At 52.5% G+C, this 15,439-nt stretch overlaps 1 protein-coding gene across 1 annotated transcript; it reads left to right on the top strand.

Annotated features, from left to right (window-relative positions):
• Positions 1–533: 533 nt before the first annotated feature.
• On the top strand, positions 534–15,250 carry COPS6 (COP9 signalosome subunit 6). The gene is given in 10 exon segments (XM_051776029.1): positions 534–735; positions 2,703–2,834; positions 4,250–4,296; positions 4,298–4,339; positions 5,742–5,804; positions 5,957–6,004; positions 7,861–7,975; positions 9,984–10,076; positions 12,909–13,009; positions 14,985–15,250. Coding segments are annotated over 10 exon segments (969 nt in total). The 5' UTR covers positions 534–548; the 3' UTR covers positions 15,126–15,250.
• Positions 15,251–15,439: the final 189 nt, after the last annotated feature.

The raw sequence follows: 15,439 nt of genomic DNA, 5'->3' as shown, positions 1-15,439 counted from the left end.
GTAATCCCCCCGGGAATAACGGGGCGGGGGAAGCGGGAACGAGCCCCTGGGATGAGGGCGGGATGGAGGTGGATGGGGCAGGGAAAGAGGGGGAGGAATACGGGGAATAAAACTGGGAATAACACTGGGAATAAGGGGGGGATAGAGGGGGATGAGGAGGAGAAAGAAGGGGTGGAATACAAGGAATAACGTTGGGAATAACTCCGGGAATAACACTGAGAATATACGGGGGAAAAAAACGGGAATAAAACTGGGAATAACACTTGAAATAACGGCGGGATGGAGGAGGACGGGGCGGGGAAAGAGAGGGAGAAATAAGGAGAATAAATTTGGGAATAAACCCGGGAATAACGGGGGGAGAGAAATACAGGGAATAAACTCGGGAATAACGGCGGGACGGGGCAGGTAAATAGAGGGAAAAATAAAGGAATAAACCTGGGAATAACAGTGGGAATAACGGTGGGAATAACAGTGGGAACCACCCCTTTGGCGGTGGCCACGCCCCCCTTTTATTTAGCCACGCCTATTTATGGTAATGTTAAATTTGCATGGCCACGCCTCTTTTGCGTTGGCCACGCCCCCCTCAGGTGCGTTTTGCCCCGCCCACAGGAGCCCCCCAGGTGATGGCCGGGGGGGTCACCGGCAGCGTCTCGGTGGCCCTTCATCCCCTCGTCATCCTCAACATCTCCGACCACTGGATCCGCCTGCGCTCCCAGGAGGGCAGGAACGGCCAAGGTGAGGCCCCAAAAGTGGCTGAAATCACCCCAAAATACGGCCCAAAATAGCCTGGAATTGTGGGAAAAATCACCCCAAAATCTGGCCCAAAATAGCCTGGAATTGTAGGAAAAATCACCCCAAAATCTGGCCCAAAATCGCCTGGAATTGTGGGAAAAATTACCTGGAAAATACTCCAAAAATCACTCCAAAATATAACCCAGAATGTCCCAAAATATGCCCCAAAATAGCCTGGAATTGTGGGGAAAATTACCTGGAAAATACCCTGAAAATCACCCCAAAATACAACTTAAAATAGCCTGGAATTATGGGAAGAATCACCCTGAAAATACCCCAAAAATCACCCCAAAATCTGACCCAAAATAGCCTGGAATTGTGGGAAAAATTACCTGGAAAATACCCCGAAAATCACCCTAAAATACAGCCCAAAAGACCCTGGAATTATGGGGAAAATCACCCCAAAAATCACCCCAAAATGTAGCCCAGAATGTCCCAAAATCTGACCCAAAATACCCTGGAATTGTGGGAAAAATCACCCCAAAAATCACCCCAAAATATAGACCAAAATATTCCAAAATACAGGTCAAAATAGCCTGAAATTATGGGAAAATCACCCCAAAAATCACCCCAAAATACGGCCCAAAATAGCCTGGAATTGTGGGAAAAATTACCTGGAAAATACCCTGAAAATCACCCCAAAATACGGCCCAAAATACCTTGGAATTATGGGAAAAATTACCTGGAAAATACCCCAAAAATCACCCCAAAATATAGCCCAGAGTGTCCCAAAATCTGGCCCAAAATAGCCTGGAATTGTGGGAAAAATTACCTGGAAAATACTCCAAAAATCACCCCAAAATATAGGCCAAAATATCCCAAAATACAGCTCAAAATAGCCTGGAATTATGGGAAAAATTACCTGGAAAATACCCTGAAAATCACCCTAAAAGACGGCCCAAAAGACCCTGGAATTATGGGGAAAATCACCCCAAAAATCACCCCAAAATGTAGCCCAGAATGTCCCAAAATCTGACCCAAAATACCCTGGAATTGTGGGAAAAATCACCCCAAAAATCACCCAAAATATGACCCAAAAGACCCTGAAATTATGGGAAAAATCACCCCAAAAATACCCCGAAAATCACCCCAAAATACCCCAAAACCCCCTCAAATCCCCCCAAAACCCCCTCAAATCCCCCCCCAAATTTTGCCTGGGACCCCCCAAATTTTACCTGGGACCCCCCAACCCCCTCTGGGCCCCCCCAAACCCCCCCAAAATCCCCTTTGTGACCCCCCAAATCCCCTCAAAACCCCCTCAAATCCCCCCCAAAACCCACTGAAAACCTCTCTGCGACCACCCCAAAACCCCCTCAAATCCCCCCAAAACCGCTTCAAACCCCCCCCAAAACTTTGCCTGGGACCCCCCAAATTTTACCTGGGACCCCCCAGCCCCCTCTGGGCCCCCCCAGCCCCCCCCAAACCCCCTCTGTGACCCCCCAAATCCCCCCAAAACCCCCTCAAATCCCCCCTAAACCCCCTCAAATCCCCCCAAAACCCCCTCAAATCCCCCCCAAACTTTGCCTGGGACCCCCCAAATTTTACCTGGGGACCCCCCCAACCCCCTCTGGGCCCCCCCAGCCCCCCCCAAACCCCCTCTGTGACCCCCCAAATCCCCCCAAAACCCCCTCAAATCCCCCCTAAACCCCCTCAAATCCCCCCAAAACCCCCTCAAATCCCCCCAAAACCCCCTCAAATCCCCCCCAAACTTTGCCTGGGACCCCCCAAATTTTACCTGGGACCCCCCAACCCCCTCTGGGCCCCCCCAGCCCCCCCCAAACCCCCTCTGTGACCCCCCAAATCCCCCCAAAACCCCCTCAAACCCCCCCCAAATTTTGCCTGGGACCCCCCAGCCCCCTCTGGGCCCCCCCAGCCCCCCCCAAAACCCCCTTTTGCCCCCCTTTCCCCAGTGATTGGGGCCCTGATCGGGCGCCAGGAGGGCCGGAACATCGAGGTGATGAACTCCTTCGAGCTGCTGGCCCACGGCGGGGGGGGGCAGCTCCTCATCGACAAGGAGTACTACTACACCAAGGAGGAGCAGTGTGAGGGCATTTTGGGGGGGGCTTTGGGGGGTCTTGGGGAGATTTTGGGGGTCACAGAGGGGTTTTGGGGGGATTTGGGGGGATTTTGGGGGGATTCGGGTTGATCCGGAGAAGCTTCTGGGGGGTTTGGGGGGTCCTGGAAGGAGCATGGAGGGATTTGGGGAGGTCCTGGGGGGGTCTTGGGGGTCTTGGGAAGGTGCCTGGGGGGATTTGGGGGCGTGTGGGGGGGTCTTGGAGAAATTTTGGGGGGATTTGGGGGGATTTTGGGGGGATTTGGGGGGATTTTGGGGGGATTTGGGGGGTCCCAGGGGGAATTTGGGAGGATTTGGGGGGGGCTCAGGGGCTCCTGATGCAGCTTCTGGGGGGTTTGGGGGTCCTGGGAAGAACCTGGAGGGATCTGGGGGGGGGCCTGGGGAGGTTTGGGGGGGCACAGTGGGATTTTGGGGGTCCCAGAGGGAATTTGGGGGGATTTTGGGGGGGTTCGGGAGCTCCTCGTGTGACTTTTGGGGGGAGGTTGGGGGTCCTGGAACAAGCCTGGAGGGATTTGGGGAGGCCTGGGGGGGTCTTGGGGGTCTTGGGAAGGTGCCTGGGGGGTCTTGGGGGGGTTTGGGGGGTCTTGGAGAAATTTTGGGGGGGTCACAGAGGGGTTTTGGGGGGATTTGGGGGGATTTGAGTTGATCCGGAGAAGCTTCTGGGGGGTTTGGGGGGTCCTGGAATGAGCCTGGAGGGATTTGGGGAGGCCTGGGGGGGTCTTGGAGGGGGTTTGGGGGGTCCTGGAGGGGTTTGGGGGGTCACAGAGGGGTTTTGGGGGGGTTTGGGGGGGGTTTTGGGAGGATTTGAGGGGGTTTTGGGGGGGTCACAGAGGGGATTTGAGGGGGGTTGGGGGGGATTTGGGGGGCTCTGGGGCATCACAGAGGGGTCTTGGGGGGATTTGGGGAATTTTGGGGGGGCTTGGAGAAATTTTGGGGGGTCCCAGAGGGGTTTTGGGGGGATTTGAGGGGATTTTGGGGGGTCCCAGAGGGGTTTTGGGGGGATTTGGGGAATTTTGGGGGGGGTCACAGAGGGGATTTGAGAGGATTTTAGGGGGATTTGGGGGGGCTTGGGGGGGCTCTGGGGGCATCTGAGGGGGTTTGGGGGGGATCTGGGGGGTCACAGAGGGGTTGGGGGGTCTCAGAGGGATTTTGGGGGGGATTTGGGGGGTCACAGAGGGGTTTTGGGGTGATTTGAGGGGGTTTTGGGGGGTCCCTGGGGGGGTTTTGGGGCGATTCGAGCAGGTTTTAGGCGGGTTTTGGGGAGGATTTGAGGGGCTTTTGGGGGGTCTCTGGGGGGGTTTTGGGATTTGAGGGGCTTGAGGGGGTCCCAATTTTGGGGTGACCCCCCTTTTTTTTGCCTGCCCCCTCCCCAAAAAACAAAAGTCAAGCAGGTTTTTAAGGACCTGGAGTTTTTGGGGTGGTACACGACGGGGGGGACCCCCCGAACCCGCCGACATCCACGTCCACAAACAGGTCAGGGGGGGGTCTGGGGGGGCCCTGGGGGGGTTTGGGGGGTCCCTGAGGGAATTTGGGGGAGATTTGGGGCATTTTGGGGAAGATTTGGGGGATTTTGGGGGGTCTTGGAGGCTCCCGATGTGGCTCCTAGGGGGTTTTTGGGGGTCCCAGAGGGAATTTGGGGGGTCCTGGGAGGTTTTTGGGGGTCCCAGAGAGGATTTGGGGGGGTCCTGAGGGGATTTGGGGAGATTTTGGGGGTTTTTGGGGAGGATTGGGGGGATTTTGGGGGGTCTTGGAGGCTCCTGATGCTGCTCCTGGAGGGATTTAGTGGGTCCTGGGGGGCTTTTGGGGGTCCCAGAGGGGATTTGGGGGGATCCTGAGGGAATTTGGGGGATTTTGGGGGGATTTGGGGGATTTTGGGGAGGATTTGGGGGATTTTGGGGGGTTTTGGGGGGATTTTGGGGAGGTCTTGGGGGATTTTAGGGGGTTCCTGGGGAGGATTTGGGGGATCCTGAGGAGTCTTAAAGGGGATTTGGGGGGTCCTGGGAGGTTTTTGGGGGGTTCCAGAGGGGATCTGGGGGGTCTTGAGGGGCTTTGGGGGATTTTGAGGGAATTTTGGGGGATTTTGGGGAAGATTTGGGGGATTTTGGGGAAGATTTGAGGGATTTTGGGGAGGTCTTGGGGGATTTTCGGGGGGTCCTGGGGAGGATTTGGGGGATCCTGAGGGGTCCCAGAGAGGATTTAGGGGGTCCTGGTGTATTTTGGGGGGTCCTGGGGGGTCCCAGTTTATTTTTGGGGGGTCCCAAATTATTTTTGGGGGGTCCCAAATTATTTTTGGGGGGGTCCTGGGGGGTCTCTCACCCCAATTTTCCCCCCCCAGGTGTGTGAGATCATCGAGAGCCCCCTTTTCCCGGGGCTGTTTTGGGGGGGTCTTGGGGAGGATTTTGGGGGTCCTGATGTGGTTTTGGGGGTCCCAGGTTAATTTTTAAGGTTCCCAGTTTATTTTTGGGGGTCCCAAATTATTTTTGGGGGGGTCCTGGGGGGTCTTTGCCCCCAATTTGCCCCCCCAGGTGTGTGAGATCGTGGAGAACCCCCTTTTCCCAAGACCATTTTGGGGAGGGTTTTGGGGGGTCCTGGTGTATTTTGGGGGGTCCCAGTTTATTTTTTAGGGTCCCAGTTTATTTTTGGGGGTCCCAAATTATTTTTGGGGGGGTCCTGGGGGGTCTTTTCCCCCAATTTGCCCCCCCCAGGTGTGTGAGATCATCAAGAGTCCCCTTTTCCCGGGGCCGTTTTGGGGAGGGTTTTGGGGGGTCCTGGTATATTTTGGGGGGTCCTGGGGGGTCCCAGGTTATTTTTGGAGGTCCCAAATTATTTTTGGGGGGGGTCCTGGGGGGTCTCTCACCCCAATTTCCCCCCCCAGGTGTGTGAGATCATCGAGAGCCCCCTTTTCCTCAAGCTCAACCCCATGACCAAACACACCGACGTGAGTTGGTTTTTTGGGGGGATTTTGGGGGATTTTGGGGGTCCTGGAGGATTTTGGGGGATTTTGGGGGATTTTGGGGGGGTCCTGGGTGTCCCCCAGACCCCCCGGGGGGGTTGGGACCCCCAAAAATGGGTTTTTTAACCCCCCCCCAGCTCCCAGTTTGTGTCTTCGAGTCCGTCATCGACATCATCAACGGGGAGGTAACGAGGGGGGGGCTGGGGGGGTTTTGGGGGGTCTTGGGGAATTTTGGGGGGTCTTGAGGGGGTTTGGGGAATTTTGGGGGGTGTTGGGGGGCTTTGGGGATTTTGGGGGGGGTCTAAGGGGAGGTTTGAGGAGTTTTTGGGGGTCTTGAGGGGTCCTGGGGGGTTTAAAGGGGGGTTTGGGGGGTCTTGGGGGGGATTTTGGGGGGCTTTGGGGAATTTTGGGGGGTCTTGGGGGGGTCTTGGGGCGCTTTGGGGGGGATTTTGGGGGGTCTTGGGGAATTTGGGGGGGTTCTGGGGGGTCTTGGGGAATTTTGGGGGGATTTAGGGTGGGTTTGGGGGGGTTTAAAGGGGGTCCTGGGGGGGCTTTGGGGGATTTTGGGGGGTCTTGGGGAATTTTGGGGGGTCTTGGGGGGGTCTTGAAGGGATTTTGGGGGGTCTTGAGGGGCTTTGGGGGGGTCTTGGGGGGGTCTTTGGGGGGTCCTGGGGAATTTTGGGGGGGTCTTGAGGGGGTTTGGGGAATTTTGGGGGGGTCTAAAGGGAAGTTTGAGGGGTCTTGGGGGGGATTTGGGGGGGTCTTGAGGGGGTATTTGTTGGTTTTGGGGGGTCCTGGGGGGGTTTTTGGGGGTCTGGGGGGGGTCTTGAGGGAATTTTGGGGGGTCCTGGGGGGTCTTGAGGGGCTTTGGGGGGTCTTGAGGGGCTTTGGGGGGTCTTGGGGGGGTTTGGGGTATTTTGGGGGGGTCTAAGAGGGGTTTTGGGGGGATTTAGGGGGGATTTGGGGGGTCTTGAGGGGGTCTAAGAGGGGTTTTGGGGGGTCCTGGGGGGCTTTTGGGGGGTCTGGGGGGGTCCCCAAATTTAGGGGTGTCCAGGGGGGGTCTCCCAGTTTTTGGGGGTCTTTAGGGGGGTCCCTGGGGGGTCTTTGGGGGGTCCTGGGGGGGGATTTTTGGGGCTCCGGGGGGGTCCCTCGAACTGGGGCGGGATTTGGGATTTTGGGGGGGTTTTGGGGGTTTTTGGGGGGGTCTCCGGATTTTGGGGGGGGTCCCCCAAATTGGGGGGTGTCCGGGGGGGGTCCCCCACTTTTGAGGGGTCTTTAGGGGGGTCCTGGAGGAGCTTTGGGGGGTCCTGGGGGGGATTTTTGGGGCTCCGGGGGGGTCCCTCAAACTCGGACGGGATTTGGGATATCAGGGTGGATTTTGGGGGGTCTTGCGGGGATTTTGGGGGGTCTGGGGGGGTCCCCAAATTGGGGGGTGTCCGGGGGGGGTCCCCCACTTTTGAGGGGTCTTTAGGGGGGTCTTGGGGGGTCTTCGGGGGGTCCTGGGGGGGATTTTTGGGGCTCCAGGCGGGTCCCTCAAACTGGGGCGGGATTTGGGATTTCGGGGTCAATTTTGGGGGGATTTTGGGGGTTTTGGGGGGTCTGGGGGGGTCCCCCAAATTGGGGGGGGTCCGGGGGGGTCCCCCACTTTTGAGGGGTCTTTAGGGGGGTCCTGGGGGGTCTTTGGGGGGTCCTGGGGGGGATTTTTGGGGCTCTGGGCGGGTTCCTCAAACTCGGGTTGGATTTGGGATTTCGGGGTCAATTTTGGGGGGGATTTTGGGGTTTTGGGGGGTCTGGGGGGGGTCCCCCAAATTGGGGGGTGTCCGGGGGGGGTCCCCCACTTTTGGGGGGTCTTTAGGGGGGTCTTTGGGGGTCTTTGGGGCCTCCTGGGGGGGTTTTTGGGGCTCCGAACTCGGACGCGATTCGCGATTTCCTTCTCGTTTTTTGTCGTGGATTTTGGGGTTTTTTCGGGGGGTTTTTGGGGTTTTTCGGGGGGTTTTGGGGGGGTCTCCTAATTTTGGGACCCCCCCCCCCCCCAAAAAAGGCCACGATGCTGTTTGCTGAGCTGCCCTACACCTTGGCCACCGAGGAGGCCGAGAGGATCGGGGTGGACCACGTGGCCAGGATGACGGCCACGGGAGGGGGGGAGAACAGCACAGGTTTGGGGGGGGGTTTGGGGGATATTTAGGGGATTTTGGGGGATTTAGGGGATTTTTGGGATGGGGGGAGTCAGGGGGATTTGGGAGGGTTGGGGGGATTTGGGATATTGGGGGGATTTGGGAGGATTGGGGGGATTTGGGGGGATTTGAGGGATTAAGGGGATTTGGGTTGTTTTGGGGGATTTATGGGATATTTATGGGGTTGGGGGGATTTGGGGGGATTTTTGGGATTTGGGAGGGTTGGGGGGATTTATGGGATTGGTGGGAGTCAGGGGGATTTGGGAGGGTTGGGGGGATTTGGGGTATTTATGGGATTTGGGGGGATTTGGGGGTGACGGCCATGGGAGGGGGGAGAACAGCACCGGTGGGGATTTATGGGATTTTTGGGGATATTTAGGGGATTTTGGGGGATTTTTGGGATTGGGAGGAGTCAGGGGGAGTGGGAGGAGTCAGGGGAGTTAGGAGGATTTGGGGGGATTTGGAGGATTGGGGGGATTTGGGATATTTATGGGATTTGGGGAGGATTTGGGGACGATTTGGGATATTGGGGACGATTTGCGATATTGGAGAGATTTGGGATATTTGGGGGGATTTGGGGAGATTTGGGGATATTTGGGGGGATTTGGGGGGATTTGGGGGGATTTGGGATACTGGAGGGACTTGGGGATATTGGGGGGATTTGGGATCTTGGGGATATTTGGGACATTTGGGACATTTCTGGGATTGGGGGGACGATTTGGGGACGATTTGCGATATTGGGACGATTTGGGATATTTGGGATATCGGGGGGATTTGGGGGGTTTAGGGGGGGATTTCTGGGACTGGGGGGGGTCGGGGGGCTCGGAGGCACCCCCTGAACCCCCCTAAAATTCCCAAAATCCCCAAATCCCAGTGGCAGAGCACCTGATCGCCCAGCACAGCGCCATCAAGATGCTGCCCAACCTCATCCCCCAAATCCCCCCAAATCTCCCCCAAATCCCCCCCAAAACCCCAAATATCCCCTAAATCTCCCCAAAATCCCCTAAATCCCATAAATCCTGGCACTGGGGGGATTTGGGATATTTCTGGGATTTTGGGGGGAGGATTTGGGAGGGATTTGTGGGATTGGGGGAGCGAGGGGGGAGTCAGGAGAGGTTGGGGGGATTTGGGGGAATTTGGGGGGATTTGGGATATTTGGGGGGATTTGGGGGCATTTGGGGGGATTTGGGGATACTGGAGGGACTTGGGGATATTGGAGGGATTTGGGATCTTGGGGATATTTGGGACATTTGGGATATTTCTGGGATTTGGGGGAGGATTTGGGGACGATTTGCGATATTGGGACGATTTGGGGGATTTGGGATATTTGGGGGATTTGGGGGGGGATTTCTGGGACTGGGGGGGGTCGGGGGGCTCGGAGGCACCCCCTGGAGCCCCCTAAAATTCCCCAAATCCCCCAAATCCCAGTGGCAGAGCACCTGATCGCCCAGCACAGCGCCATCAAGATGCTGCCCAACCTCATCCCCCAAATCCCCCCAAATCTCCCCCAAATCCCCCCCAAAACCCCAAATATCCCCTAAATCCCCCCAAAATCCCCTAAATCCCATAAATCCTGGCACTGGGGGGATTTGGGATATTTCTGGGATTTTGGGGGGAGGATTTGGGAGGGATTTGTGGGATTGGGGGAGCGAGGGGGGAGTCAGGAGAGGTTGGGGGGATTTGGGGGAATTTGGGGGGATTTGGGATATTTGGGGGGATTTGGGGGCATTTGGGGGGATTTGGGGACACTGGAGGGACTTGGGGATATTGGGGGGATTTGGGATCTTGGGGATATGTGGGACATTTGGGACATTTCTGGGATTGGGGGGACGATTTGGGGACGATTTGCGATATTGGGACGATTTGGGATATTTGGGATATCGGGGGGATTTGGGGGGTTTGGGGGGGGATTTCTGGGACTGGGGGGGGTCGGGGGGCTCGGAGGCACCCCCTGGAGCCCCCTAAAATTCCCAAAATCCCCAAATCCCAGTGGCAGAGCACCTGATCGCCCAGCACAGCGCCATCAAGATGCTGCACAGCCGCGTGCGCCTCATCCTCGAGTACGTGCGGGCGGCAGAGGCCGGTGAGTCACTTTTGGGGGGTCCCAAAATCTCCAGGGGGGTCCCAAAATATCCTAGGGGGTCCCAAAATCTTCTGGGGGGTCCCAAAATCTCGGGGGGGGGTCCCAAAATCTTCTGGGGGGGTCCCAAAATCTTCTGGGGGGTCCCCAAATCTTCTGGGGGGTCCCAAAATCTTTGGGGGGGTCCCAAAATCTCCAGGGGGGTCCCAAAATCTTCTGGGGGGTCCCAAAATCTTCTGGGGGGTCCCCAAATCTTCTGGGGGGTCCCAAAATCTTTGGGGGGTCCCAAAATCTCCAGGGGGGTCCCAAAATCTTCTGGGGGGTCCCAAAATCTTCTGGGGGGGTCCCAAAGTCTTCTGGAGGGTCCCAAAATCTTCAGGGGGGTCCGAAAATCTTCTGGGGGGTCCAAAAAATCTTCAGGGGGATCCCAAATCTTCTGGGGGGGTCCCAAAATCTTCTGGGGGTGCCAAAATCTTCTGGGGGGTCCCAAATCTTTTGGGGGGTCCCAAAATCTTCGGGGGGTCCAAAAAATCTTCTCGGGGGTCTCAAAATCTTCTGGGGGTCCCAAAATATCCAGGGGGGTCCCAAAATCTTCTGGGGGGGTCCCAAAATCTTTTGGGGGGTCCCAAAATCTTCGGGGGGGTCCCCAAATATTTGGGGGGTCCTAAAGTCTTCTGGAGGGTCCCAAAATCTTCAGGGGGGGTCCCAAAATCTTCTGGGGGGGTCCCAAAATCTTCTGGAGGGTCCCAAAATCTTTGGGGGGGTCCCAAAATCTTCAGGGGGGTCCCAAAATCTTCAGGGGGGTCCAAAAATCTTCTGGGGGTCCCAAAATCTCGGGGGTGGTCCCAAAATCTTCAGGGGGATCCCAAATCTTCTGGGGGGGGTCCCAAAATCTTCGGGGGGATCCCAAATCTTCTGGGGGGGGTCCCAAAATCTTCTGGGGGTCCCAAAATCTTCAGGGGGGTCCCAAAATCTTCTGGGGGGGTCCCAAAATCTTCTGGGGGTCCCAAAATCTTCGGGGGGGTCCCAAAATCTCCAGGGGGGTCCCAAAATCTTTGGGGGGTCCCAAAATCTTCTGGGGGGTCCCAAAATCTCCAGGGGGGTCCCAAAATATCCAGGGGGGTCCCAAAATCTTTTGGGGGGTCCCAAAATCTTTGGGGGGGGTCCCAAAATCTTCTGGGGGGTCCCAAAGTCTTCTGGAGGGTCTCAAAATCTTCAGGGGGGTCCGAAAATCTTCTGGGGGGTCCAAAAAATCTTCAGGGGGGTCCCAAATCTTTTGGGGGGTCCCAAAATCTTCAGAAGGGTCCCAAAATCTTCTGGGGGTCCCAAAATCTTCGGGGGGGTCCCAAAATCTCCAGGGGGATCCCAAAATCTCGGGGGGGGGGTCCCAAAATCTTTGGGGGGGGTCCCAAAATCTCCAGGGGGGTCCCAAAATCTTCGGGGGGGTCCCAAAATCTTCAGGGGGGTCCCCCAGACCACCCCTGACCCCCCGATTTTGGGAGGGGCCCCCCAGTTTTGGGGTTTGAGGAGCGGCAATAAAAGGGGACGGAGGGTGAGGAGGGTTTGGGGGGTTTAGGGGCGATTTTGGGGGGGTCCTGCCCAAATTTTGGAGGGCTCAGGGGGGTTTTAGGGACTCCCCCAAATTGAGGTCACCCCATGGGGGGTCCCTGCCCCCAATTCCCCCAATTTTGGGTGAAAAGACCCCATTTTTGGGCGAGTTTCCCCCCAAACTCAGCTCATGAATAATTGGGTTTGGGTCATTTTTGGGGGGGTTGGGCTGAATTTTGGGGGGTCCTGCCCAAATTTTGGGGGGGTCAGGGGGGTTTTAGGGACTCCCCCAAATTGGGGTCACCCCATGGGGGGTCCCTGCCCCCGATTTTGGGTGAAAACCCCCCAGTTTTGGGGGAGTTTCCCCCCAAAGCGAGCTGACGAATATTTGGGGTCGGGGTCGATTTTTGGGGGGTTGGGCTGAATTTTGGGGGGTCCTGCCCAAATTTGGGGGGTTTTGGGGCCTCCCCCCGCCCCACCCCGGGTTTTTGGGGGGTCCCTGACCCAAAATTTGGGTGAAAAGACCCTCTTTTTGGGCAAGTTTCCCCCAAAACTGAGCTGATACAAATAATTGGGTTTGGGTCATTTTTGGGGTTTGGGCTCAATTTTGGGGGGTCCTGCCCAAATTTTGGGGGGCTCAGGGGGGTTTTAGGGACTCCCCCAAATTGGGGTCACCTCATAGGGGGTCCCTGCCCCCAATTCCCCCAATTTTGGGTGAAAAGACCCCATTTTTGTGCGAGTTTCCCCCCAAACTCAGCTCATGAATAATTGGGTTTGGGTCATTTTTGGAGGGTCGGGCTCAATTTTGGGGGGTCCTGCCCAAATTTTGGGGGGGTCAGGGGGGTTTTAGGGACCCCCCCAAATTGGGGTCACCCCATGGGGGGTCCCTGCCCCCGATTTTGGGTGAAAACCCCCCAGTTTTGGGGGAGTTTCCCCCCAAACCGAGCTGACGAATATTTGGGGTCGGGGTCGATTTTGGGGGTTTGGGCTGAATTTTGGGGGGTCCTGCCCAAATTTTGGGGGGGGTCAGGGGGGTTTTAGGGACTCCCCCAAATTGGGGTCACCCCATGGGGGGTCCCTGACCCCAAATTTGGGTGAAAACCCCCCAGTTTTGGGGGAGTTTCCCCCCAAACTCAGCTCATGAATAGTTGGGTTTGGGTCATTTTTGGGGGTGTTGGGCTCAATTTTGGGGGGTCCCGCCCAAATTTCGGGGGTTTTGGGGCCTCCCCCCGCCCCGCCCCGGGTTTTTGGGGGGTCCCTGACCCCGAATTTGGGGGGGTTTGGCAGGGGAGGTGCCCTTCAACCACGAGATCCTGCGCGAGGCCTGCGCCCTCTGCCACTGCCTGCCCGTGCTCAGCACTGACAAGTTCAAAACCGACTTCTACGACGTGAGTTTTGGGGGGGAAAACCTCAATTTGGGGGGTTTTTTATGGGGTTTTTTATCACATTATTATTGGGGGCTTTTTAGGATTTTTTTTTAGGATTTTTTTAGGATTTTTTGGGATTTTTATTGGGGTTTTTAGAGGATTTTTATTGGATTTTTTTGGTATTTTTATGAGGATTTATTGGATTTTAATTGGATTTTTTTTAGGATTTTTATCAGATTTTTATTGGAATTTTTAGGGTTTTTATTGGATTTTCATCAGATTTTTATGGGATGTTTTTTTAGGATTTTTATCAGATTATTATTGGATTTTTTTTTTAGGATTTTTATAAGATTTTTGTTGGATTTTTTAAAAGATTTTTATGGGATTTTTATTGCGTTTTTATTGGATTTTTTTTAGGATTTTTGTTGGATTTTTATCGGGTATTTATCAGATTTGTACTGGATTTTTTTTAGCATTTTTATAAGATTTTTATTGGATTTTTTAAAACATTTTTATTGGATTTTTATCACATTTTCATAAGATTTTTTTTAGGATTTTTATCGCATTTTAATCAATTTTTTTATTAAGATTTTTATCAGATTATTATCGGATTTTTTTAGGATTTTTATCAGATTTTTTAATAGGATTTTTATGAGATTATTATTGCATTTTTTTTAGGGTTTTTATTGGATTTTCATCACATTTTTATCAGGTTTTTTTAGGATTTTTATCAGATTATTATGGGATTTTTTTTAGGATTTTTATCAGATTTTTTCTGGATTTTTCTAGGATTTTTGTAGGATTTTTATAGGATTTTTATAAGATTTTTTAAAGATTTTTATAATACTTTTCATAGATTTTTTATAATGTTTTTATAAGATTTTTATTGCATTTTGATCAGATTTTTAAATAGGATTTTTATCAGGTTATTATTGGATTTTTTTCGGGATTTTTATAGAATTTTTCTATAATTTTTCTAAGATTTTTTCTAAGATTTTTATAATACTTTTTATAGATTCTTTTTATAAGATTTTTTTAATTGGATTTTTTTTAGGGTTTTTATCAGATTATTATTGGATTTTTTTAGGATTTTTTATAGGATTTTTATAATACTTTTATTGGATTTTGGGGGATTTTTATCAGGTTTTTTATTGGATTTTTATCACATTTTAATCAAATTTTTTTAGGATTTTTACCGCATTTTTATCACATTTTTATCAGATTTTTGTCCCATTTTTATGGGATTTTTTACAGGATTTTTATCACATTTTTATCAGATTTTTTTTAGGATTTTTATCACATTTTCATCAGATTTTTACTGGATTTTTATAACATTTTAATGGGATTTTTTTGTATTTTTTTTTAAGATTTTTACCACATTTTTATCAGATTATTGGATTTTTATCAGATTACTATCCGATTTTTTTTAGGATTTTTATCGCATTTTTATCAGATTTTTAGTAGGATTTTTATCAGATTACTATTGGATTTTTTTTTAGGATTTTTATCAGATTTTTATTGGATTTTTATAAGATTTTAATGGGATTTTTTTAGGATTTTTACCACATTTTTATCCGATTTTTTACAGGATTTTTATCAGATTATTATCTGATTTTTTTAGGATTTTTATAGGATTTTTACGACATTTTTATCAGATTTTTTTTAGGATTTTTATCAGGTTTTTACTGGATTTTTATAAGATTTTAATGGGATTTTTTTAGGATTTTTATCGCATTTTTAATGAATTTTTTAAGGATTTTTACCACATTTTTATCCGATTTTTTACGGGATTTTTATCGGGTTTTTACTGGATTTTTATAAGATTTTAATGGGATTTTTTTAGGATTTTTATTGGATTTTTTTAGGATTTTTATCCCATTTTTATCCGATTTTTTTAGGATTTTTACCACATTTTTATCCGATTTTTTTAGGATTTTTATCACATTTTTATCACCCCGAAAACCCCCAAAATTCCCATTTTTGCCCCTTTTTTCAGCAATGCAACGACGTGGGGCTCATGGCCTACCTGGGCACCATCACCAAGACCTGCAACACCATGAACCAGTTCGTCAACAAGTTCAACGTCCTCTACGACCGGCAGGGCATCGGCCGGCGCATGAGGGGGCTCTTCTTCTGAGGGGGGCCCGATTTGGGGGGGGACCCCCTTTTGGGGTTTGGGACCCCCAGTTTGGGGTTGGGGACCCCCAAATTTGGGGGGTTTGGAGCGGGAGTTCCTTCAATAAAAGGGTTGGAAAAGGAGAAGATTTGGGGTGATTCTTTTTTGGGGGGGCTCTTCTTCGGGGGGGGGGCCTAATTTTGGGGTGGGGACCCCCCTTTTGGGGTTTGGGATCCCTAATTTGGGGTTTGGGACCCCCAGTTTGGGGTTGGGGACCCCCGATTTGGGGGTTTGGAGCAGGAGTTCCTTCAATAAAAGGGTTGGAAAAGGAGCAA

Source organism: Manacus candei, unplaced genomic scaffold (genome assembly GCF_025592945.1).
Source record: "Manacus candei isolate 608988 ecotype Guabito, Panama unplaced genomic scaffold, ASM2559294v1 h1tg000423l, whole genome shotgun sequence".
Classification (NCBI taxonomy): domain Eukaryota; kingdom Metazoa; phylum Chordata; class Aves; order Passeriformes; family Pipridae; genus Manacus; species Manacus candei.
This window is presented reverse-complemented; position numbering and strand designations above follow the sequence as displayed.